Source organism: Onthophagus taurus, unplaced genomic scaffold (genome assembly GCF_036711975.1).
Source record: "Onthophagus taurus isolate NC unplaced genomic scaffold, IU_Otau_3.0 ScKx7SY_16, whole genome shotgun sequence".
Lineage (NCBI taxonomy): Eukaryota > Metazoa > Arthropoda > Insecta > Coleoptera > Scarabaeidae > Onthophagus > Onthophagus taurus.
In genome coordinates this window covers 2,616,040-2,642,654 of record NW_027248941.1, presented here as the reverse complement: position 1 = coordinate 2,642,654, position 26,615 = coordinate 2,616,040, and the positions used below count along the sequence as shown (strand labels likewise).

The 26,615-nt window shown below is 27.8% G+C and overlaps 3 protein-coding genes across 10 annotated transcripts in view; all 3 read right to left on the bottom strand.

Annotated features, from left to right (window-relative positions):
• Window positions 1–10,724, bottom strand: part of LOC111418054 (uncharacterized) — a 31,067-nt gene extending 20,343 nt beyond the window's left edge. The window contains exon 1 of the mRNA XM_023050488.2: window positions 10,403–10,724. The gene's annotated coding sequence lies outside the window, so the exon portion shown is untranslated. The remainder of the gene's footprint in view (window positions 1–10,402) is intronic.
• Window positions 1–11,638, bottom strand: part of LOC111417674 (uncharacterized) — a 53,670-nt gene extending 42,032 nt beyond the window's left edge. Inside the window, exons 1-3 of one of the 3 annotated variants that reach the window (XM_071201066.1) lie at window positions 11,331–11,638; window positions 11,229–11,279; window positions 10,880–10,933 (exon numbers count right to left, since the gene is read on the bottom strand). The gene's annotated coding sequence lies outside the window, so the exon portion shown is untranslated. Of the gene's footprint in view, window positions 1–10,879; window positions 10,934–11,007; window positions 11,280–11,330 lie in introns of all 3 variants that reach the window. The other 2 variants (XM_023050027.2, XM_023050034.2) reach the window with 2 other exon arrangements.
• Window positions 11,639–13,229: 1,591 nt separating this feature from the next.
• LOC111417930 (leucine-rich repeat-containing protein 23-like) overlaps window positions 13,230–26,615 on the bottom strand; it is a 135,050-nt gene continuing 121,664 nt past the window's right edge. For 4 of the 6 annotated variants that reach the window (XM_071201184.1, XM_071201181.1, XM_071201185.1 and 1 more), the window contains 4 exons: window positions 17,424–18,024; window positions 17,117–17,376; window positions 13,882–14,009; window positions 13,230–13,831 (listed from right to left, as the gene is read on the bottom strand). In XM_071201184.1, the coding sequence (XP_071057285.1) occupies window positions 13,286–13,831; window positions 13,882–14,009; window positions 17,117–17,376; window positions 17,424–17,614 (1,125 nt within the window). In that variant the 5' untranslated portion in view covers window positions 17,615–18,024 and the 3' untranslated portion in view covers window positions 13,230–13,285. The remainder of the gene's footprint in view (window positions 13,832–13,881; window positions 14,010–17,116; window positions 17,377–17,423; window positions 18,025–26,615) is intronic. The other 2 variants (XM_071201183.1, XM_071201186.1) reach the window with 2 other exon arrangements.

Below are 26,615 nucleotides of genomic sequence, written 5' to 3'. Positions count from 1 at the left end.
AAATTTGAATTAATATCACAAATAACACATTGAGTGCTAATTACCTACATCTTATCTAAGTAATTATAAGACAATTAATGATTACCACATTTTAACCTAATTAAAAAACTAAAAGAAGTGAAAAAACGATTACGGCACTCAATGTGTTAAATTGTATTCATAAATTTTTGGTGTTTTTTAAATTATTTGAGTACCGAGATTTAATTTGATACCAAACTCAATAAGTTTATCATAAAAATTAAGAATAAATCCTTAACACATTTTGCTAACTCGTAATTTTCTTCAAAGAGTTAAATTTTATCACAATAATTGAGGCCTTCCTTGTGTTATTTACGAAATTACGATTAATTTAAGTATCATAAAGTGGGATAATAATCATGGTACTCAATGTGTTAAATTAAAAATGAAATAATTATCGCGTTAGATGATTTAGAAGAATAATATTGAGCACAAATTGGGTGCTAAGATTAAATTTATTTACGACAGTTAAAACGTGGAATATGATTAAGACTCTCAATGTGTTAAATTGGACCGAAACGGGATTATTTCGATACGATTTGAGTTTGGTGTGTTATTCGATGGATTATTTATGACACGACGATTAATTTGATACCAAACTCAATAAGTTTATTTTAAAAATTAAGAATAAATCCTTAACACATTTTGCTAACTCGTAATTTTCTTCAAAGAGTTAAATTTTATCACAATAATTGAGGCATTCCTTGCGTTATTTACGAAATTTCGATTCATTTAAGTATCATAAAGTGGGATAATAATCATGGTACTCAATGTGTTAAATTAAAAATGAAATAATTATCGGGTTAGATGATTTAGAAGAATAATATTGAGCACAAATTGGGTGCTAAGATTAAATTTATTTACGACAGTTAAAACGGTGAATATGATTAAGACTCTCAATGTGTTAAATTGTAACCGAAACGGGATTATTTCGATACGATTTGAGTTTGGTGTTTTATTCGATGGATTATTTATGAAACGACGATTAATTTGATACCAAACTCAATAAGCTTATCTTAAAAATTAAGAATAAATCCTTAACACATTTTGCTAACTCGTAATTTTCTTCAAAGAGTTAAATTTTATCACAATAATTGAGGCATTCCTTGCGTTATTTACGAAATTTCGATTCATTTAAGTATCATAAAGTGGGATAATAATCATGGTACTCAATGTGTTAAATTAAAAATGAAATAATTATCGGGTTAGATGATTTAGAAGAATAATATTGAGCACAAATTGGGTGCTAAGATTAAATTTATTTACGACAGTTAAAACGGTGAATATGATTAAGACTCTCAATGTGTTAAATTGTAACCGAAACGGGATTATTTCGATACGATTTGAGTTTGATGTTTTATTCGATGGATTATTTATGAAACGACGATTAATTTGATACCAAACTCAATAAGTTTATCTTAAAAATTAAGAATAAATCCTTAACACATTTTGCTAACTCGTAATTTTCTTCAAAGAGTTTAATTTTATCACAATAATTTCAATAATTGATGTTTTCCTTCCATTATTTACGAAATTTCGATTCATTTAAGTATCATAAAGTGGGATAATAATCATGGTACTCAATGTGTTAAATTAAAAATGAAATAATTATCGGGTTAGATGATTTAGAAGAATAATATTGAGCACAAATTGGGTGCTAAGATTAAATTTATTTACGACAGTTAAAACGGTGAATATGATTAAAACTCTCAATGTGTTAAATTGTAACCGAAACGGGATTATTTCGATACGATTTGAGTTTGGTGTTTTATTCGATGGATTATTTATGAAACGACGATTAATTTGATACCAAACTCAATAAGTTTATCTTAAAAATTAAGAATAAATCCTTAACACATTTTGCTAACTCGTAATTTTCTTCAAAGAGTTTAATTTTATCACAATAATTTCAATAATTGATGCTTTCCTTCCATTATTTACGAAATTACGACTAATTTAAGTATCATAAAGTGGGATAATAATCATGTTACTCAATGTGTTAAATTAAAAATGAAATAATTATCGGGTTAGATGATTTAGAAGAATAATATTGAGCACAAATTAGGTGCTAAGATTAAATTTATTTACGACAGTTAAAACGTGGAATATGATTAAGACTCTCAATGTGTTAAATTGTAACCGAAACGGGATTATTTCGATGCGATTTGAGTTTGGTGTTTTATTCGATGGATTATTTATGAAACGACGATTAATTTGATGCCAAACTCAATAAGTTTATCTTAAAAATTAAGAATAAACCCTTAACACATTCTGTTAACTGCCATTTTTTTTCAAAGAGTTAATTTTTAACACAATAATTGATGCTTTCCTTGCGCTATTTACGAAATTACGACTAATTTAAGTATCATAAAGTGGGATAATAATCATGTTACTCAATGTGTTAAATTAAAAATGAAATAATTATCGGGTTAGATGATTTAGAAGAATAATATTGAGCACAAATTGGGTGCTAAGATTAAATTTATTTACGACAGTCAAAACGTGGAATATGATTAAGACTCTCAATGTGTTAAATTGTAACCCAAACGGGATTATTTTGATGCGATTTGAGTTTGGTGTTTTATTCGATGGATAATTTATCAAACAACGATTAATTTAATACCAAACTCAATAAGTTTATCTTAAAAATTAAGAATAAATCCTTAACACATTCTGTTTACTGCCATTTTTTTTCAAAGAGTTAAGTTTTATCATAATAATTGATGCTTTCCTTGCGTTATTTACGAAATTATGATTAATTTAAGTATCATAAAGTAGGATAATAGTCACGGCACTTAATGTGTTAAATGGCAACCTAAGTTTATTTCAATAAAATTAGTTTAATAATTTTTCCCTTAAATGATTTAAGAGAAAATTTCATCTTAAAAACATCTTTAAGATTGAAAATCTAGCATTAACACATTGACTACTAAGTAATGATTTAAACCACTTTTTTAATACATAATTATTGTCGACAAATAAATTTTGTTACTATTATTTTAATAATTAATGTTAGAGGATGATTATTTACAAAATGACGTTTAAGTGAGATAAGTAATGGCATTAAATGTGTTATGAGTTTAATACATTAAGTGATAATTAAAAATTCAGTGCAGGAATTACAAATTGGGTTATAAATACCATCAGCCTGAATCAGCTGAAAATGATTATGGTACTCAATGTGTTAAATTTGGTTCTAATAGAATTTACAAATTAATTGGAAACGATTTCACGAAATTCGATGAGGATGAATTTACCTTCAAAATTAAGAATGAATGATTATCATTAAAATTGATAATAAACCCTTAACACATTGAGTTCTAACTGTTGAGCTCGTCCATGAAATTATTAATTAACTTGCAATGGTCATATTAGGGGTTGACATCTTAAAGCACTAAGTGTGAAAACAATCAAGGCGCTTAATGTGTTGAAAATGAAATAAAACACGTTGAATGCTAATTAGTGATTGGAATTGTTAGCTTAATCTAAAACTTATCCCTAACCTCACCATTCTAGGATGCTGTAGAAAATTACAGATGCAAATATTTGTGTTTAAAAAATTATTTTACTCTTAACACGTTAACTACTAAGATTGAAATCAAAATATCATTGTAATTATTGATTAATCGTAGTTATTGTATTTATATCTTTTTTAAAACAAAGATTGAAACATGTTCGCGATTATTAACTTAACACGTTGAATGCCATTTGGTGATTAAGGCCAAACAAGCCGACTCAGAGTTAATAGATTAATATCGTGCTTCAAGTTAGTGACAAAATCTTGAAATTGTCAAAATATGGACTGAAATCAACGTGTTAAATTTAATTTTTGAGTGGTTAGTTAACGTGTTATTTAATTTTTTTTTCAAAAACACAAAAAATTGACCGTGAGCTGGCGATTAAATAAAAATAATACAAAATTATGATTTTATCTGGCAGTTAATGTGTTAAATTTAATTATATTTGATAAAAATACATGTTTTTAAAATTTTTTTTCGGTGTATCTTCGTGAAATAACGATAACATTAAGAATTATTTAAATTTGATAAGAAACGAGAAGAAATTTTCGAGTTTTGTAAAAGTAGGTTGAAACAATTTGCTATAACACTAAAACTACAATTGGCAACGTTCACGTACTACGACTGTGACGAGATATCGAGTTTTATTCTCTCTCGAAATGGTTCGATTGTCAAGTGAATAATAAAACCGAAAAGAGAAACCCGAACGCAAAGGGGGAATAATAAAATATAAAATAATTAGTTTATCATTTTCAAGTTGATTTTAAATGTTTAAAGACTTTTGCGGTCATAAACCGGTTAGAGCTTGTCCGATGCCACAAAGCTTTTTGGAGTGGGGAAACGAAAACAAAATTAAAGTGGTTCACAAAAGCTTTTTTACCCCTAACTCAATTAAAAACGATCGATTTTAAAGTTTTTAAAAATTATTAAATTTTAAATTTAATTTCACTTTTTAAATCCAGTTATGAAACTTTTCGGCCGCAAAATTAATAATGGAATTGTTCAACCCTTTGATAATAAACAAAAACAAATAAATAGAAGTAAAACGAGTTAAAAATGAGCTGTTTATTTTCGCGAATACGTTTTTATAGTTAGGATGTTCGCCATAAGGTCGATAAGCCGGGTCGATTTACACATTACACGATGGGGGTTGACTTCGCCAACCCCTTTTCAAATGACTACGTCGGTGGTGGTGAGTGTTTAGTGTTAAAGAAGCGATAGAGTCGGTCGTTCCAAATGAAATATGATCTACTTATGCAGGAGACCTTAAGGAAAACTGTGTCTCTCTGCGGGTTAAACGAGATATTTATGTCAGAGGAGAGGTTTTAAAATTGTATTTTTATTTTTAATAAATTTTTATAGAATATTTCGCAATATAAACGAGGGTGAAATTTGTCTCCGCGTCTGATGCGGACGGAAAAAGCTGCCCAACGTAGGTAGATCGTTTTTCCTTGTCACGAGAGGAAATATTACCCCCTAAACTCGAAATGTACGACATAATAAGACATATTTTTATTTTACATAGAATTTTCAATTTTTCCTTCATCTTTTTATTTAGACGGTTAAAAAAAAGAGTTTGAAGGTGAGTAAGCTAAAAGAAAAACGCCGCGCAAACAAATTTCTTTCTTTAGGGTTTTCCGTGGGTTAGGTTAGATAGGTTCTTGCTCAACGAATATATTCAAAGATTTTGGTCACGTTCCAACCCCCTCAGTTTTACCCCCATCTACTTGTTCAAGCATCCGCCCAACGCCCCATCTATTGTGAGAAGAAGACTTATAGCGCTGGCGTCGTAAACTTGGATCATAAATCATCGTTCGAGTTAAAGGAGGGAAGGTTATTTGTCAATATTCCCTCTACATACAAAGATATTAGGGGTGGCTTCCTTGTTTTTCCATGTTATTTGTATTGATTACACAAAGATCGTGTGTTAATTGTTATTTGAAAGGGGTCGGGCAGTTAATTTAATTTCTCTAATTAAATTCGCGATATCTCCCCAAGTTCGGACTACAATTAAGGGATGCTAGGTAGAGATTAACCCATCGTGGAGTTGCAATTGAAGACTAATTGTAGTATAGCTTAATTCAAATATAACAACGGTAAACGGGATGATGAGAACTATCTCATGGTAGAGGGGTGATGATTAAGCCGTTTCTAATTGCTTGTTTATCCATATTCTATTCCAAATTAATTAATTTAAAAATGGTGAGTCTTGGTTTGATTTAGTTTAATCATATTTTATTACACATTTTTCTAAATATCAGGAATATTATTAAAATTAATTAAAGGGAACTTGATGGGCTATTCAACCAGCACACAATATACAGGGTGTTCAATTTAAAAAACTTAAGAAAAAGCGAACAATTTTTAAGATTTAATAATACCATAACAGAAACCAATTTGAGGCATAATAATTGTAACTCGACAAGTATTAAGTGTTTTGATCTAATTCTTCAGTTGGTAATTAATGTGTTAAGAGTGTATTTGCATTAATTATGAACATAAACCCATTGAGGTTGACATCAAATCAAAGATCTCTATCTCAAAAATATTCTAACCGAAAACTAACTAAATTCCTAGATAGCAATCAATGTGTTAGGGGTAATTTTAATTGTCAGGGTAGTTTTATTTTCTACCCAACCCAACCCAATTCGAATTTGACATCAAATTAAATATTTTTTTGGAAAATAATTTAACAGAAAACTAATTTCTATGTACTTTCAAGTTCATCAAGTTCGTAGTCAATGTGTTAAGGGTGCGGTTTAATTGAAACGAAACTTTAACACATTTCAAACATAATTCCAACGAGTTGAGCATCAAATCGAATTTAAGAAAATAATTTAGATATATTAAGTGTTTTGATCCAATTCTGCAGTTGGTAACTAATGTGTTAAGAGTGTATTTTCATTAATTATGAACATAAACCCATTGAGGTTGACATCAAATCAAAGATCTCTATCTCAAAAATATTCTAACCGAAAACTAACTAAATCCCTAGATAGCAATCAATGTGTTAGGGGTAATTTTAATTGTTAGGGTAGTTTTATTTTCTACCCAACCCAACCCAATTCGAATTTGACATCAAATTAAAGATTTTTTTGGAAAATAATTTAACAGAAAACTAAGTTCTATGTACTTTCAAGTTCATCAAGTTCGTAGTCAATGTGTTAAGGGTGCGGTTTAATTGAAACGAAACTTTAACACATTTCAAACATAATTCCAACGAGTTAAGCATCAAATCGAATTTAAGAAAATAATTTAGATATATTAAGTGTTTTGATCTAATTCTGCAGTTGGTAATTAATGTGTTAAGAGTGTATTTGCATTAATTATGAACATAAACCCATTGAGGTTGACATCAAATCAAAGATCTCTATCTCAAAAATATTCTAACCGAAAACTAACTAAATCCCTAGATAGCAATCAATGTGTTAGGGGTAATTTTAATTGTCAGGGTAGTTTTATTTTCTACCCAACCCAACCCAATTCGAATTTGACATCAAATTAAATATTTTTTTGGAAAATAATTTAACAGAAAACAAATTTCTATGTACTTTCAAGTTCATCAAGTTCGTAGTCAATGTGTTAAGGGTGCGGTTTAATTGAAACGAAACTTTAACACATTTCAAACATAATTCCAACGAGTTGAGCATCAAATCGAATTTAAGAAAATATTTTAGATATATTAAGTGTTTCGATCTAATTCTGCAGTTGGTAATTAATGTGTTAAGAGTGTATTTTCATTAATTATGAACATAAACCCATTGAGGTTGACATCAAATCAAAGATCTCTATCTCAAAAATATTCTAACCGAAAACTAACTAAATCCCTAGATAGCAATCAATGTGTTAGGGGTAATTTTAATTGTCAGGGTAGTTTTATTTTCTACTCAACCCAACCCAATTCGAATTTGACATCAAATTAAATATTTTTTTGGAAAATAATTTAACAGAAAACTAATTTCTATGTACTTTCAAGTTCATCAAGTTCGTAGTCAATGTGTTAAGGGTGCGGTTTAATTGAAACGAAACTTTAACACATTTCAAACATAATTCCAACGAGTTAAGCATCAAATCGAATTTAAGAAAATAATTTAGATATATTAAGTGTTTTGATCTAATTCTGCAGTTGGTAATTAATGTGTTAAGAGTGTATTTGCATTAATTATGAACATAAACCCATTGAGGTTGACATCAAATCAAAGATCTCTATCTCAAAAATATTCTAACCGAAAACTAACTAAATCCCTAGATAGCAATCAATGTGTTAGGGGTAATTTTAATTGTCAGGGTAGTTTTATTTTCTACCCAACCCAACCCAATTCGAATTTGACATCAAATTAAATATTTTTTTGGAAAATAATTTAACAGAAAACTAATTTCTATGTACTTTCAAGTTCATCAAGTTCGTAGTCAATGTGTTAAGGGTGTGGTTTAATTGAAACGAAACTTTAACACATTTCAAACATAATTCCAACGAGTTGAGCATCAAATCGAATTTAAGAAAATAATTTAGATATATTAAGTGTTTTGATCTAATTCTGCAGTTGGTAATTAATGTGTTAAGAGTGTATTTGCATTAATTATGAACATAAACCCATTGAGGTTGACATCAAATCAAAGATCTCTATCTCAAAAATATTCTAACCGAAAACTAACTAAATCCCTAGATAGCAATCAATGTGTTAGGGGTAATTTTAATTGTCAGGGTAGTTTTATTTTCTACCCAACCCAACCCAATTCGAATTTGACATCAAATTAAAGATTTTTTTAACAGAAAACTAATTTCTATGTACTTTCAAGTTCATCAAGTTTGTAGTCAATGTGTTAAGGGTGCGGTTTAATTGAAACAAAACACATTTCAAACATAATTCCAACGAGTTGAGCATCAAATCGAATTTAAGAAAATAATTTAGATATATTAAGTGTTTTGATCTAATTCTGCAGTTGGTAATTAATGTGTTAAGAGTGTATTTTCATTAATTATGAACATAAACCCATTGAGGTTGACATCAAATCAAAGATCTCTGTATCAAAAATGTTCTAACCGAAAACTAACTTCTACTAGCTAAATCCCTAGATAGCAGTCAATGTGTTAGGGGTAATTTTAATTGTCAGGGTAGTTTTATTTTCTACCCAACCCAACCCAATTCGAATTTGACATCAAATTAAATATTTTTTTGGAAAATAATTTAACAGAAAACAAATTTCTATGTACTTTAAAGTTCATCAAGTTCGTAGTCAATGTGTTAAGGGTGCGGTTTAATTGAAACAAAACACATTTTAAACATAATTCCAACGAGTTGAGCATCAAATCGAATTTAAGAAAATAATTTAGATATATTAAGTGTTTTGATCTAATTCTGCAGTTGGTAATTAATGTGTTAAGAGTGTATTTGCATTAATTATGAACATAAACCCATTGAGGTTGACATCAAATCAAAGATCTCTATCTCAAAAATATTCTAACCGAAAACTAACTAAATCCCTAGATAGCAATCAATGTGTTAGGGGTAATTTTAATTGTCAGGGTAGTTTTATTTTCTACCCAACCCAACCCAATTCGAATTTGACATCAAATTAAAGATTTTTTTAACAGAAAACTAATTTCTATGTATTTTCAAGTTCATCAAGTTTGTAGTCAATGTGTTAAGGGTGCGGTTTAATTGAAACAGAACACATTTTAAACATAATTCCAACGAGTTGAGCATCAAATCGAATTTAAGAAAATAATTTAGACATAAATAACCACTTAGTAGTCAATGTGTTAAGGATTAATTCGAATTTAATCAAAAATTTTTAAACAAAATCAAATTTTTCGACATTTTTTGAGTAATTTCTTGCAAAAACCCCCCAACTTTTCATATTTTCAGATTGTTATTTGCGATTTGTTCTCCACTACCCACTTTTAGACGTGGATGATTTATCGTTTTTAAAAGAAAAAGTACCAACTATCGTAGATCACGCACGAAGAGGACGGCGGGGCGGTGAAGAAGGCGGCCCAAACGCGAGGTTGGATCATAACGTTTTCGGAATGAGCAATTTCCCGAACTTTGCACTCGGGTTGTGCGATGTGAAATATTCCCAAGCGAGTTTCGGGAGTAGAAATTTATCATTTTCGAACAAACAAGTTTCATTTTTACTCACTAAATCAGTTCTATTTTTTCCCATTCATAATTTGGTTGGGATAATTTAAATTTGAAAATAAAAAAAAAGAACTTTACCGAAAGTTGTCGCTTTTCTTTCGCGAATTTCTTATTCAGGAAATCTTTTGCATAATTTACCTCGACACACGTCGCAATCCACAATTAAGTTTGATTCTAACTTTAAAATTATTCGTTTTCCATTCTCGGGGGAGAATTGAGATAAAACCGAACAAAAGGATGGGTAATTTTTCAAACGCAAGGGATTCAGGTGCAACTTGATAAAGGAGTTTTCATAAAAAAAGAAATTCTTAAAAAAGGGCGAAAACGAAAGAGATAATGTCGAAAAGATTCGTGGAATTTCCTCGAATCTTTCGAAAGCGGGGATTTCAACCTCGCTTTACTATTCAACACGCGAATAGAACTAAACTTACTAAACGTCAGGTCAGCTTTGAGGGTGGATTTTTGGTTAAAGAGGTTTTAAGGAGAAATAAAAGGTTATACCTCAAATAACATTTATCTATAAACCATAAATTTATAATTATAACGAACCAGTTCGAATTTAATGCACGCATTATTGAAAATCCCCGAGGAATATGATTCGGAAATTGCAGCGTGAAATATTTAATTGCACAAAACGAATAGAACTCAATAAAAACATTCGTTGTTTAAATAATTTAACCGAAAACTGCATCAAATCTAATAACAAAAATACTTATTACTAACCTGTAATGCATGTTTTTTCCTTAACCAGAAAAAATGATTTTTTTTTTTATCTTAATTTTTCTTCTACATCCTCGAACCACCTCCATCACTATTAACCTTACTTACACCGCGAAATATCTCAAGATTCTTAACCCAACCCATAATGTTTTGAGTTAAAATCTCAAATTTAAATTTACATCAATTCAAATTAGTCTGTTTTATTTAAATTAATTACGAAACTTCCTTTTAAGCGACGCTTTTTAATCCGGAAATGAATTATTAAAACGGAAAACCGTTCGCGATGAATTTTGAGATACCCCGACGCCGACCGTTTAATGCGGCGGTCGTGGTAGCACTGTGGAGGTGGTGGCGTCGCGGCGCCACCACCTCCCTCGAAAATCAACCCCGGGAAAACCGAACTTTCACGATTTCCAGCGAAAACACGTCAATTAAATTAAATTTATTCAACATAAAGAAATTAATAAAAATTGTACTTACGGGAAGCCCCCAAAAAATAAATTAGATCTTCATAATAATTTGTTGAAGGTTTTCCTGCAAAATAAAATTAATTTAATTTATAAAATTAATTAAAATAAATAAATTAAAAAATAAAAACAAAATCGTACTAAGTTGCATCAAGAGATGGCGCTGTAACCCCATAAATTTAATTATTTCACTTTTAGGATAACTTTGATTAAATCTTATATTTAATTTGAATATTAAGGTTAATTTGTGTATTTCCAAGGATTTATCGTTATTAAACCCGATGGGTTTTGCTAAATTTATGTGATTATCCAAGTTGACCATTCCGATTACACCCTCAGTGTACGATGTATCATTTACCAACCTCATTGATTCATGAACCATATAAATCGCTCCAAATACGTCGATTCTCCCCCTAAAAATCACTTCGATTAATTTTCATTAAAAAAATTTTTTTTTAACTAACCTTAATATTCAACATTTTCCTCTTAATTTATGTATTAATCGTTTAAATTGGTTTCAATTTTATTATAAATAAAGTTCTTCCTCCATAATAAAAAGTAAAGTGAGGTTATGTTACACAAAACTTTTTTCTTGTAATCATTTCGTTAATAAAACGGATGATGGGTGGTTTTAAGCGGTTGATAACACTAAAATGGGGCTTCATACACGTTTTGCGATCACTTTTTAACTTAATTAAGCCGTTAATTAACACGAAAATTACAAATTAAAAATGAGTCGTTAACCCAAAAATTGAATACAAACAAATAGAAACAAATGAGGATTGTTACGTCACTCTATAAGATGGCGTTACTTTGAATTGTTTTTAAATAATTAATAAGTAAAAAATAATTAAAACAAATAATTAATTTATTAAATTAATACTAAATTGTTTTAATCAAATTAATTTTATTAATTTATTTATATAAAAATAAATTTTATTAAATATAGTTGCGATAATCATTAAGAGATGGCGTTTGAAATAAATTAAGATTTAAAATTAATTTTATTTTAAAACGATTAAAATAAATAAATTAATTATTTATGTAATTTAACAATTAAATTAATTTTTGATTTAAATTACATTAAAATTGTTATTAAACTTAATCGATGATTCAAAAGAAAAGTGGGGTTATGCTCTAAAATTTCTTTTAGGCGATTTAAACAAAAATCATCACTTTTTGGTACTATTAAACAACAAATTTAAGTAAATGGGGTACTCACAAATATGTTACCATCTCGTTTTGAGGGGATAAATCCATTTTTTTATGTGAAATTGTAATTATAAGTAGAACACTAATAATATGACACTGAGGCGAAACAGCAAGAGATGGCGCCACTTGATTTATTAAAATTTAATTTAAAAAATATTTTTAATCTTAATTATTTATTTAATTTAATGGTTTCATGTTGTGTCTTGTATTAAATTAATGTTAACAATTAATATTAAAATGAATCGATGTTTTTCCGCAAAAAGAAAAAGTGAGAATTGTAGCAAGAGATGGCGCTACTTCATTGATTAAATAAATTATTTTAAATTGATTTATTCAAATTTAATGTAAAAATTAACTTAAATCTTAATTATTTATTTAATTTAACGATTTTAAGTTAAATTCTGATATAAATTACATTAAACTTATCATTAATATTAATTGACGTTTCTGATTAAAATTGAGATTAATATTTTTGACACTTTTAAACAGCATATTTAATTAAAACATATTAAGAAATGTTTTATGACTCTTACTAAGATGATTAAATAAGTTTTTCCTTGTAACAATTTAAATTTAAAAATCCACGTTTTTATTATAATTCTTAATAAATCTATGAGATGGCGCCACTTGATTTATTAAAATTTAATTTAAAGAATATTTTTAATCTTAATTATTTATTTAATTTAATGGTTTCATGTTGTGTTTTGTATTAAATTGTATTAAATTAATGTTAACAATTAATATTAAAATGAAATGTTTTTCCGCAAAAAGAAAAAGTGAGAATTGTAGCAAGAGATGGCGCTACTTCATTGATTAAATAATTTTAAATTGATTTATTCAAATTTAATGTAAAAATTAACTTAAATGTTAATTATTTATTTAATTTAACGATTTTAAGTTAAATTCTGATATAAATTACATTAAATTTATCATTAATATTAATTGACGTTTCTGATATTAAAATTGAGATTAATATTTTTGACACTTTTAAAAAGCATATTTAATTAAAACATATTAAGAAATGTTTTATGACTCTTACTAAGATGATTAAATAAGTTTTTCCTTGTAACAATTTAAATTTAAAAATCCACGTTTTTATTATAATTCTTAATAAATCTATGAGATGGCGCCACTTGAATAAAAAGTCAAAATTCAAATTTAAAATTAAATTTTTTAATTAAATTAATAATACATTAACAAAGATAACTTAAACATCGTCGTAATCTTCTAAATCGGCTGTAGTTGTGTTATAATCAGTGGTGAAATCGGTCGTTGTTGGGGGTTCAACTTCATCTTCGCTGCTCTCCTCGTTCATAATCTCCTCGTATTTTTTATCTTTAGTCTCGAAAGCTTCCTCTTTTTCTTCGAAACCAACGGGTAATTTATTAATCCGTTTCAAATTAGGTAAAAGAACCAAAACCGGGACGCGAGTTGGATCTTCAACGGCTCCACCTTCACCCTCAACCTCTTCGCCACCTTCATCATCTTCTCCACCACCTCCAGGTGGTTTTAGCTCCCCAGCAACGGGGTTCTCCGAATAAATTAAAGTTTCCAATGCTGGTAAACAGGCGAGTTTACGAAATTGCCTAATTTTATTGATCTGATTCTTGCGTAGATTCAAATAGGTTAAATTGACCATGTCTCGAGTGAACCCATTCAATTTACGGATTTGGTTATCGCGTAAATGAAGGATTTTTAAGTTGGTTAGTTTCGCCATGTCGTTTTCTATGAAGATCGTAATATGGTTTTCGGCCTAAAATAGTTTTAAGGGTTAAAATTAATTTTTTTTTGAGGTTAAATTACCAAATAAAGATTTTCCAAGTTATCGGGGAAGGTTCCGCTTAAATCAAACATCGAATTTCCTCGCATTTCGATTTGTTTTATGCATTCTAATCGTTCCTTATCGAATTGGGGGGTAAAAATTAAATTATCTAAAAACAAAATTAAGGGCCATCTATGAATGAGAGGCGGAACTAAGTTAGATTAATTTTAAAAATTAATTTTTTTTCTTCTTCTAAGCAGATTAAGATAAATGGTTATCTTGGTTAAAGTGAATTATGGTAATTCGAAGATACATTCGTCATTCGCGTCGAAAACGATCATTAATTCACATCATAAACATCTCGCAGTGAATTATTTCTGGCAAAAATCACAACCCTTTCGAATTTTATCCGTTAAAACCTTTTAACACGACGGGGTACCGTGTTCCCACAGGAAATGTATAAAAATTTTACACTTGATTCGTCATCGGGACAATTAGTAAAAAATCGAAAAGTCATCGATCAAATTTTCTCGTCGCGATTCATCAATCAAATAAATTCTAACTCTCTCCGTATCCCTTCGTGTAATTCCTAGCGAAAACTTAAAACGATTTAGAAAAAGAATAAAAAAAAAACGGAAGGAAAAGATTTTTTTGGTTGATGGGGTTCCGGTTACCGTGAAAATCCTAAAAAGTCCCAAACAACCCTAAAAAACCTGTGTATAATGATTACAGAGGGTGTTTTCTTTTATACATTTTAAAAGGAAACAGGTAAAAATTGAGGGTTGGTGAAATATCGTTTTTTTTTTTGATTGATTATGTTTTGAGCTTTTAAGATTTATTGGGAAAAAGGTGTTTAAAATTTTTAAGGGGTTAATCGATTATTATTTAGAAACGAAATCGCAAAAAAAATCGTGTGAAAAATTGTTTAATAAAAACTTTATTGTTAAAATTCCTCATTTATTAATTTTTTTAATAAAATTCGTAATCTACATAAAAAATCCTTTAATATAAGCCCAAACACGATGGGGTTATCTTTAAAAACGTGCGAGATACTCAAAGAAATAGCTAAGAAACAAGCGACGATCAATAATTTTAAAAAATCGGATATCTTGCTGGTTTTAAAAGATAATGATATCGTGTTTGGGCTCATTTTAAAGGATTTTTTATGGAGATTACGAATTTTTAATAAAATTAATACGTTAATTACCCACTTTTACATGATATATTTAAAATGAAGATTTTTTTTAATTCTTTCTTTATGATTAAATAAGTTACTAATTTTAGAAAGGATTAATTAATTTTTTATAGCAAAAAAATAATTTTATATCTTCATTTTAAACATTTCCTTTTAATATTGATAATTAACATATCAATTTTATTAAAAATTCTTAATCCTCACAAAAAATCCTTTAAAATGAGCCCAAACTCGATGGGGTTATCTCAAAAAACAGCTGAGATGCCAATCAAAAGATTAAGAAACAAGTGACTATCAATAATTTAAAAAAATTGGATATCTCGCTTGTTTTTAAAGATAACTATATCGTGTTTGGGTTCATATTAAAGGATTTTTTATGGAGATTACGAATTTTTAATAAAATTAATACGTTAATTACCCATTTTTACAAGATAATAACAAAATAAAATGACTTTTTTTAAATTTTTTCTTTATGATTAAATAAATTACAAATTTTAAAAAGGATTAATTACTTTTTTATGGTAAAAAGTTTCATTTTAAGCATTTCTTTTTAATATTGATAATTAACATATAAATTTTATCAAAAATTCTTAATCCCTATAAAAAATCCTTTAAAATGAGCCCAAACACGATATCGTTATCTTTTAAAACAAGCGAGATATCCAATTTTTAATAATTATTGATCGTCGATTGTTTCTTAGTTATTTCTTTGAGTATCTCGGTTGTTTTTTGAGATAACCCCATCGAGATTGGGCTCATTTTAAAGGATTTTTTATGGAGATTACGAATTTTTAATAAAATTAATACGGTAATTACCCATTTTTACAAGATATATTTGAAATGAAAAAATAAAATTTTTTTTTTTAATTCTTTCTTTATGGTTAAATAAGTTACTAATTTTAGAAAGGGTTAATTAATTTTTTATAGCAAAAAGATAATTTTATTTCTTAATTTTAAACTTTTCTTTTTAATATTGATAATTAACATATCAATTTTATTAAAAATTCTTAATCCTCACAAAAAATCCTTTAAAATGAGCCCAAACTCGATGGGGTTATCTCAAAAAGCAGCTGAGATGCCAATCAAAAGATTAAGAAAACAAGTGACTATCAATAATTTAAAAAAATTGGATATCTCGCTTGTTTTTAAAGATAACTATATCGTGTTTGGGCTCATATTAAAGGATTTTTTATGGAGATTACGAATTTTTAATAAAATTAATACGTTAATTACCCATTTTTACAAGATATATTTGAAATGAAGAAATAAAATAACTTTTTCTAAATTTTTTCTTTATGATTAAATAAATTACAAATTTTAAAAAGGATTAATTACTTTTTTATTTTATCATAAAGCATTTCTCTTTAATATTGATAATTAACATATAAATTTTATCAAAAATTCTTAATCCCTGTAAAAAATCCTTTAAAATGAGCCCAAACACGATATCGTTATCTTTTAAAACAAGCGAGATATCCAATTTTTAATAATTATTGATCGTCGATTGTTTCTTAGTTATTTCTTTGAGTATCTCGGTTGTTTTTTGAGATAACCCCATCGAGTTTGGGCTCATTATAAAGGATTTTTTGCGAGGATTAAGAATTTTGAATAATATTAATACGTTAATTATCATTTTAAAAAAGAAATCGTTAAAACGACGAATTAAAATAAATTTTTTAAATTTTTTTCACGATGATTGATCGAGTGGGGTCACTTTTGAAATTTTTTTCTTAAATTTCTTTTTTTATTTTGAAAGGTTCCTCTTTACTCGTTTTCTCACAACTTTTTACCCCGCGGAGATGATAAATGAGCCCGAATATCGGTTTTCACATAGTCAAGGGTACGGGTCCGCGGTCTCCGACGGCAAAGGGTCGCTCGAAAACATTATATTTCTCCGTCTTCGCCTCTCTTTCTCCTCCCAGATTCGTAATTATTCCGAAAACGAGATGGTAAATGTGACCGCGTCGGCGAGGAGAGAGAGAGAAAAATTAGGTAGAGAGCGCCTCAAAAAAAAAAGTTATTAATGAACTTAAGCATAAAGTTAAGCCCGAAAATTAAGATTTAAATTTAAAAAAACTTACAATTTAAGTCTAAACATTGCAACATGGGTTGATTAATATCGCAGGTTTCCGTGATGCGGTTTCTGGATAAAATTAAAACTTGCAAATAGGGCATTGGGTTTAAACAGGCGGATTCGATCCGATTTCTTTGGGCTTTGATGTAAATGACGAAAGGCATTTGGGATAAAACTTGGAGGGAGTCTGTGTTTAAGTAGTTTCCGGAGACATCGACGAAGAGGAGGTGCTTAAAATTCAAGATTACCTCGATGTTGGTTAATTTCCTAAAAAATCCGCGTCAATTTTAGATAAAAATGTTAAAAAATCTTACTGATCGAAAGCTGAGAGCATCAAATAAGCGTATCTAACCCCACTTTCATCTTTTCCCAAAGTGTTTAAGCACCTGGAAGCTTCATCGAACGTTAAATTCTTGTCGATTATTACTTCGGCGGTTACAATGGGTACTTTTGAGCCTAATGGGAAGCCTTCTTCTGGTGGTTTTTCCTCTGGGGGATCCTCCATTTCAATAATTTAATTTTTCGTTAACAATTTTGACTTTTAATCGCTGTCAATGCTAAAATTTGATTAAAACTTTGAAAAACCGCGCTGAGATAAAAAAAACATAAATAAATAAAGGTTAACTTGAATCGTTCTCAATCGATCGGCTCAACTATAACCAGCAAGCTGGCCATATCGGCCTCTTAACAAAGAGATAACTAACAATGATTTCGAAATTTTCTTGTTCCCCTTTTTTTTAATTCTTCATTTTTTCTTCCTCTTCATCTTTCAGTTCTCTTTCTCGAAATGTCTCGACGTCCGCGAGCTGAGTCATCATCAGCATCTCGAAGCCTCTCGATATCTACCACCAGAAGATATATATCTTTAAGATTGAGGAGCGTTGCTGTTCTTTGTCGACTCCACGACTTTGAACTCTGAAACGGAGATGATGACGATAATAATTATTACCAAGATGATTTTTCAAAAATTAATTATTATAAAAATAACGAAAAAAAATTGTTTGACGAAAATTTTCGGATTAAATTGAAATTAACTTAAATTAAATTAAATTAATGAGGGAAAAAGAGGTTAGGTTTTAATTGAGGGAGGGATATATCGTTTTAGCGAGATACAAAAAAAAAGAAACGAACAAAAACGATCGCGGACGGCCACCTTAATTAACTAGGTGCCGATAATCGCGATGGCCGAGACGTTAAAGGCTACTTTATTTTAATGATTCTGGGTAATAGTTGTGTGTGTGTTAAGTTTAAAAAATCGCACAGGGCTTAAATATAAAAATTAAAAAGTGAGTTATACACCAAATTACAGCTAAAAGTATCCTCTTTAAAACGATATGAAACATTTTTTAAATTGTTATGTTAAAATTCGTAATCTACATAAAAAATCCTTTAATATGAGCCCAAACACGATGGGGTTATCTTTAAAAACATACGAGATACTCAAAGAAATAGCTAAGAAACAAGTGACGAGCGATAATTAATAATAATTAGATATCTCGCTTGTTTTTAAAGATAACTACATCGTGTTTGGGCTCATATTAAAGGATTTTTTATCGAGATTAAGAATTTTTAATAAAATTAATACATTAATTACCCATTTTTGCAAGATATGTTTGAAATTTGATTTCTTTTGAATTTTTTCTTTATGATTAAATAAGTTACTAATTTTAGAAAGGGTTAATTAATTTTTTGTGATAAGAAAATTATTTTATTTCTTCATTTTAAACATTTCTTCTTAGTATTGATAATTAACATACAAATTTCATTAAAAATTCTTAATCCTCACAAAAAATCCTTTAAAATGAGCCCAAACTCGATGGGGTTATCTCAAAAAACAACTGAAATACCAACAAAAAGATTAAAAAACAATCGACGATCAATAATTAAGAAAAGTTGTATATATTACTTGTTTTTAAAGATAACTATATCGTGTTTGGGCTCATATTAAAGGATTTTTTATGGAGATTAAGAATTTTTAATAAAATTAATACGTTAATTACCCATTTTTGCAAGATATGTTTGAAATTTGATTTCTTTTGAATTTTTTCTTTATGATTAAATAAGTTACTAATTTTAGAAACGGTTGATTAATTTTTTGTGATAAAAAAATTATTTTATTTCTGCATTTTAAAACATTTCTTCTTAATATTGATAATTAACATATAAATTTCATTAAAAATTCTTAATCCTCACAAAAAATCCTTTAAAATGAGCCCAAACTCGATGGGGTTATCTCAAAAAACAACTGAAATACCAACAAAAAGATTAAAAAACAATCGACGATCAATAATCAAGAAAAATTGCATATATTACTTGTTTTTAAAGATAACTATATCATGTTTGGGCTCATATTAAAGGATTTTTTATGGAGATTAAGAATTTTTAATAAAATTAACACGTTAATTACCCATTTTTGCAAAATATATTTGAAATTTGATTTCTTTTAAATTTTTTCTTTATGATTAAATAATTTACTAATTTTAGAAAGAGTTAATTAATTTTTTGTGATAAGAAAATTATTTTATTTCTACATTTTAAACATTTCTTCTTAATATTGATAATTAACATATAAATTTCATTAAAAATTCTTAATCCTGACAAAAAATCCTATAAAATGAGCCCAAACTCGATGGGGTTATCTCAAAAAACAACTGAAATACCAACAAAAAGATTAAAAAACAATCGACGATCAATAATTAAGAAAAATTGGATATATTGCTTATTTTTAAAGATAACTATATCGTGTTTGGGTTCATATTAAAGGATTTTTTATGAAGATTAAGAATTTTTAATAAAATTAACACGTTAATTACCCATTTCGGCAAGATATATTTGAAATGAAGACATAAAATCGTTTGCTTTGAATTTTTTCTTTATGATTAAATAAGTTACTAATTTTAGAAACGGTTGATTAATTTTTTGTGATAAAAAAATTATTTTATTTCTTCACTTTAAACATTTCTTCTTAATATTAATAATTAACATATAAATTACATTAAAAATTCTTAATCCTCACAAAAAATCCTTTAAAATGAGCCCAAACTCGATGGGGTTATCTCAAAAAACAGCTGAGATGCCAATCAAAAGATTAAGAAACAAGTGACTATCAATAATTTAAAAATATTGGATATCTCGCTTGTTTTTAAAGATAACTATATCGTGTTTGGGCTCATATTAAAGGATTTTTTATGGAGATTAAGAATTTTTAATAAAATTTATATGTTAATTACCCATTTTTGCAAGAAATGTTTGAAAAATCGCGATGACCACAAATATAGAGATGAAGAAATGAGTTATATACTAAATTAACGCTAAAATTGTCTTCTTTAAAATGATATATAACATTTAACTATTTAATAGCAAATTTGGTCGAAAATGATTTTTGAAACGTTGAAAGTGAATCGTTTTGAACCAATCCTCGAGTAGTTTCTGTTTCTTTGGTAATTTTTCTGGTGCGTTCGAGGTCTCGGGCGTGAGTATTGAATTCCGAACGGCGGAGAGTCGTTAAAATTTTAATGTTCTCCTCCGGAGACCGGACTCTGGTAGACCACGGGGACCTTAAAATGTAAATCAGTCAATCTTCGCGTCCGTTTTCATCTGCTGTGGGTGCCTTTTCAGCGGTTTCAAATAATTTACGTTCCACTTTGTTCTCCAAAAACCGTTTAAAAGAATACAAAACCCCATCGGAACTTATTAATTTGTCTTTTTTAAATTAGAATTCATTTTAATTAAAATCTCTTTTATTATTGTTTATTAATTATTTAAGGTATTAAAAAAGAATTCTTTTTGTTTAAGAACTGCTGATGGTCTCCCGACTCCGAACTGTCTTAAGTTACTGATAAATGGCGAGCAACGTTGACTTCAGTAGTCGTATAAAACGGAGTAATTTCATTTAAACTTTTTTAAAAAATTATTTTTCTTTTCTTTTTTTGGTGGTTTTTAAATTTATTTGTGTTTCTTAAAGAAACAGATTCCCGCGTCTTGTATATATCCACAAACTGACGTTGTGGGAGTTGGTTCCCGTGGGAAACCCATCCACATTCTTAACCAGGAAACACTAAAAGGAATTACACATTTTTTTTTAACCTCAGATTTAAAGGGGAAAAATTTTTTTTTGCCAGGATTTAAAATTAAAAAATAAAGTGTTATATATCATTTTAAAGAGGACATTTTCAGCTTCAATTTGGTATATAACTCATTTCTTCCTCTATATATTTACGGTTAATACGATTTTTCAAAGTTAACGATATTTTAATCAAATCGTGAAATATTCGAAATTGCACCATATTGCAAAAAACTATTTTTGAGCCAAACTTAAAATCAAATAATAAAGAGTTATATATCGTTTTAAAGAGGACACTTTCAGCTTCAATTTGGTATATAACTCATTTCTTCCTCTTTATATTTACGGTTAACACGATTTTTCAAAGTTAACGATTTTTTTAATCAAATCGTGAAATATTCGAAATTGCACCCTATTGCAAAAAAATATTTTTGGGCCAAACTTAAAATCAAATAATAAAGTGATATATATCATTTTAAAGAGGATACTTTCAGCTTTAATTTAGTATACAAATCATTTCTTCATCTTTATATTTACGGTTAACACGATTTTTCAAAGTTAACGATTTTTTTAATCAAATCGTGAAATATTCGAAATTACACCATATTGCAAAAAAATATTTTTGGACCAAACTTAAAATCAAATAATAAAGTGTTATATATCGTTTTGAAGAGGACACTTTCAGCTTCAATTTGGTATATATCTCATTTCTTCATCTTTATATTTATGTTCACCGCGATTTTTCAAAGTTAACGATTTTTCTAATCAAATCAAGTAATAAAAAATTGCAACCTATAACAAAAAAATTTTTTTGGGGCAAATTTAAAATAACATAATCAAGTGTTATATATCATTTTAAAGAGGACATTTTCAGCTTCAATTTGGTATATAACCCATTTCTTCCTCTTTATATTTACGGTTAACACGATTTTTCAAAGTTAACGATTTTTTTTATGAAATCGTGAAATATTCGAAATTGCAACCTATCACAAAAAAATTTTTTTGGTGCAAATTTAAAATAACATAATCAAGTGTTATATATCATTTTAAAGAGGACACTTTCAGCTTTAATTTAATATACATCTCATTTCTTCATCTTTATATTTACGGTTAACACGATTTTTCAAAGTTAACGATTTTTTAATCAAATCGTAAAATATTCGAAATTGCACCATATTGCAAAAAAATATTTTTGGGCCAAACTTAAAATCAAATAATAAAGTGTTATATATCATTTTAAAGAGGACACTTTCAGCTTCAATTTGGTATATAACTCATTTCTTCATCATTATATATACGGTTAGCACGATTTTTAAAAATTAACGATTTTTTTGATCAAATCGTGAAATATTCGAAATTGCACCCTGTTGCAAAAAACTATTTTTGAGCCAAACTTAGAATCAAATAATAAAGTGTTATATATCATTTTAAAGAGGACACTTTCAGCTTCAATTTGGTATATAACTCATTTCTTCCTCTTTATATTTACGGTTAATACAATTTTTCAAAGTTAACGATTTTTTTAATCAAATCGTGAAATATTCGAAATTGCACCATATTGCAAAAAAATATTTTTGGGCCAAACTTAGAATCAAATAATAAAGTGTTATATATCATTTTAAAGAGAACACTTTCAGCTTTAATTTAATATACATCTCATTTCTTCATCTTTATATTTACGGTTAACACGATTTTTCAAAGTTAACGATTTTTTAATCAAATCGTAAAATATTCGAAATTGCAACATATTGCAAAAAACTATTTTTGAGCCAAACTTAAAATCAAATAATAAAGTGTTGTATATCATTTTAAAGAGGACACTTTCAGCTTTAATTTAGTATACAAATCATTTCTTCATCTTTATATTTAGGGTTAGCACGATTTTTCAAAGTTAACGATTTTTTTAATCAAATCGTGAAATATTCGAAATTACACCATATTGCAAAAAACTATTTTTGAGCCAAACTTAAAATCCAATAATAAAGAGTTATATATCATTTTAAAGAGGACACTTTCAGCTTCAATTTGGTATATATCTCATTTCTTCATCTTTATATTTATGTTCAACGCGATTTTTCAAAGTTAACGATTTTTCTAATCAAATCAAGTAATAAAAAATTGCAACCTATTACAAAAAAATTTTTTTTGGGCAAATTTAAAATAACATAATCAAGTGTTATATATCATTTTAAAGAGGACATTTTCAGTTTCAATTTGGTATATAACTCATTTTTTCCTCTTTATATTTACGGTTAACACGATTTTTCAAAGTTAACGATTTTTTTAATCAAATCCTGAAATATTCGAAATTGCACCATATTGCAAAAAAATATTTTTGGGCCAAACTTAAAATCAAATAATAAAGTGTTATATATCATTTTAAAGAGGACACTTTCAGCTTCAATTTGGTATACAACTCATTCCTTCATCTTTATATTTACGATTAACACGATTTTTCAAAGTTAACGATTTTTTTTATGAAATCGTGAAATATTCGAAATTGCAACCTATCACAAAAAAATTTTGTTGGTGCAAATTTAAAATAACATAACCAAGTGTTATATATCATTTTAAAGAGGACACTTTCAGCTTTAATTTAATATACATCTCCTTTCTTCATCTTTATATTTACGGTTAACACGATTTTTCAAAGTTAACGATTTTTTTAATCAAATCAAGTAATAAAAAACCAACCAATTATAAAAAAAATTTTTTGGGGCAAATTTAAAATAACATAATCAAGTGTTATATATCATTTTAAAGAGGACACTTTCAGCTTCAATTTGGTATGGTCTTTAGGGTGGATGTTTTTTAATACATAATTTTTTATCCATCCTTAAAAATAACTTTCATTAAAGCGGAGAAGAGAACTTGAAGATCCAGATAGAGACAGAGTCTGCGCGACTTCCGGTTCAGAAAAGACCGTTTAGGTTCCTTTAACCCTTTCCTTCTTTAAAACGTCACACAAAACACATCTGCGGAATAAAAGACTCCCGGCAGCGGGAGTTTAAGGAACTTGAAAGAAAATAAAAAAACCTAAATGAGGGGAAAAGAGTTAAGGAAGATGAAGATGAAGAAGGAGGGAGATACTCGAGAGGTTTATTAAAAAAATTATACGAAACGGGACATCTGGTCGCATCAAGTACTATTTCAAAGACTTTAATGGATTAAAAAAATTGTTTTTTTATTTTTTTATTTTTTGATTTTGCAGAAATAATTTCTTGAAAAGTTTTTACGTCTTCGCGTAAAAGGCTCCTTTTAATTTTTTGTTGTTTTTATTAATTCGTTTAAGGACAATAATAAAATCCAAGTAAACTTTGGGGAAGGTACGTAAGGAAACGGGGGGTGGGGGAAGTTTTATTAAGCCATAAGCAGTGGCGTAGCGAGTGGAACGATATGATACAACCGCGATGGGAAACTTAAGGTTTATTTTATTATTTTTTTTTATTCCAAACGACATTTGTGGGAATAAGCCGCCGGGCACCTGATTGTTTTTACGGCCCCGTTTTATTATTAGTAAAGTCGTCGTCGCACCTGTCTTCATCTCTATATACACCACTCTATCTGAAATGGACAGACTCCGAGTTGGATCGCTTTTTAACTTTTTTCATTGGGGGCGCAAATCAAAGTAAATAGGTTCATTTCAACAACTTCATTTTAAGAATTGCACTCCTACAAACGAAATAGTAATGTGGTATATACAAAAAAAAATTGATTCATTTAATTTTGATCGTGTTAATCGGACTTGATTGAAAAAGTTGATTATATTAAAAAATATTTCGAATAAAAGTTGTTTAAAATTCAATTTGGATCAGGTTATTTTAATAAAAAAATTTGATATCTCTTTTCGTTAAGGCTGTGTACTCTTATGATATTAATCGTATCAATCGGGCTTAAATAAAAAAGTTGATTATATTAAAAAATTTATCGAATAAAAGTTGTTTAAAATTCAATTTAGAACAGGTTATTTTAATAAAAAAAATTGATATCTCTTTTAGTTAAGGCTGTGTACTCTTATAGATTAACCGTGTTAATCAGGCTTTATTAAAAAAGTTGATTATATTAACAAATTTTTCGAATAAAAGTTGTTTAAAATTCAATACGGAACAGGTTATTTTAATAAAAAAAATTGATATCTCTTTTCGTTAAGGCTGTGTACTCTTATGATATTAATCGTATCAATCGGCCTTAAATAAAAAAGTTGACTATATTAAAAAATGTTTCGAATAAAAGTTGTTTAAAATTCAATTTGAAATAGGTTATTTTAATAAAAAAAATTGATATCTCTTTTAGTTAAGGCTGTGTACTCTTATAGATTAACCGTGTTAATCAGGCTTTATTAAAAAAGTTGATTATATTAAAAAATTTTTCGAATAAAAGTTGTTTAAAATTCAATACGGAACAGGTTATTTTAATAAAAAAAATTGATATCTCTTTTCGTTAAGGCTGTGTACTCTTATGATATTAATCGTATCAATCGGCCTTAAATAAAAAAGTTGACTATATTAAAAAATGTTTCGAATAAAAGTTGTTTAAAATTCAATTTGAAATAGGTTATTTTAATAAAAAAAATTGATATCTCTTTTAGTTAAGGCTGTGTACTCTTATAGATTAACCGTGTTAATCAGGCTTTATTAAAAAAGTTGACTATATTAAAAAATATTTCGAATAAAAGTTGTTTAAAATTCAATTTCGAACAAGTTATTTTAATAAAAAAAATTGATATCTCTTTTCGTTAAGGCTGTGTACTCTTATGATATTAATCGTATCAATCGGACTTAAATAAAAAAGTTGATCATATTAAAAAATTTTTCGAATAAAAGTTGTTTAAAATTCAATTTGAAACAGGTTATTTTAATAAAAAAAATTGATATCTCTTTTAATTAAGGCTGTGTACTCTTATAGATTAACCGTGTTAATCACGCTTTATTAAAAAAATTGATTATATTAAAAAATTTTTCGAATAAAAGTTGTTTAAAATTAAATATAGAACAAGTTATTTTAATAAAAAAATTTGATATCTCTTTTCGTTAAGGCTGTGTACTCTTATGATATTAATCGTATCAATCAGGCTTAAATAAAAAAGTTGATCCTATTAAAAAATTTTTCGAATAAAAGTTGTTTAAAATTCAATTTGGAACAGATTATTTTAATAAAAAATATTGATATCTCTTTTAGTTAAGGCTGTGTACTCTTATAGATTAACCGTGTTAATCAGGCTTTATTAAAACAGTTGATTATATTAAAAAAATTTTCGAATAAAAGTTGTTTAAAATTCAATACGCAACAGGTTATTTTAATAAAAAAAATTAATATCTCTTTTCGTTAAGGCTGTGTACTCTTATGATATTAATCGTATCAATCGGCCTTAAATAAAAAAGTTGACTACATTAAAAATTTTTTCAAATAAAAGTTGTTTAAAATTTAATATGGAACAGGTTAT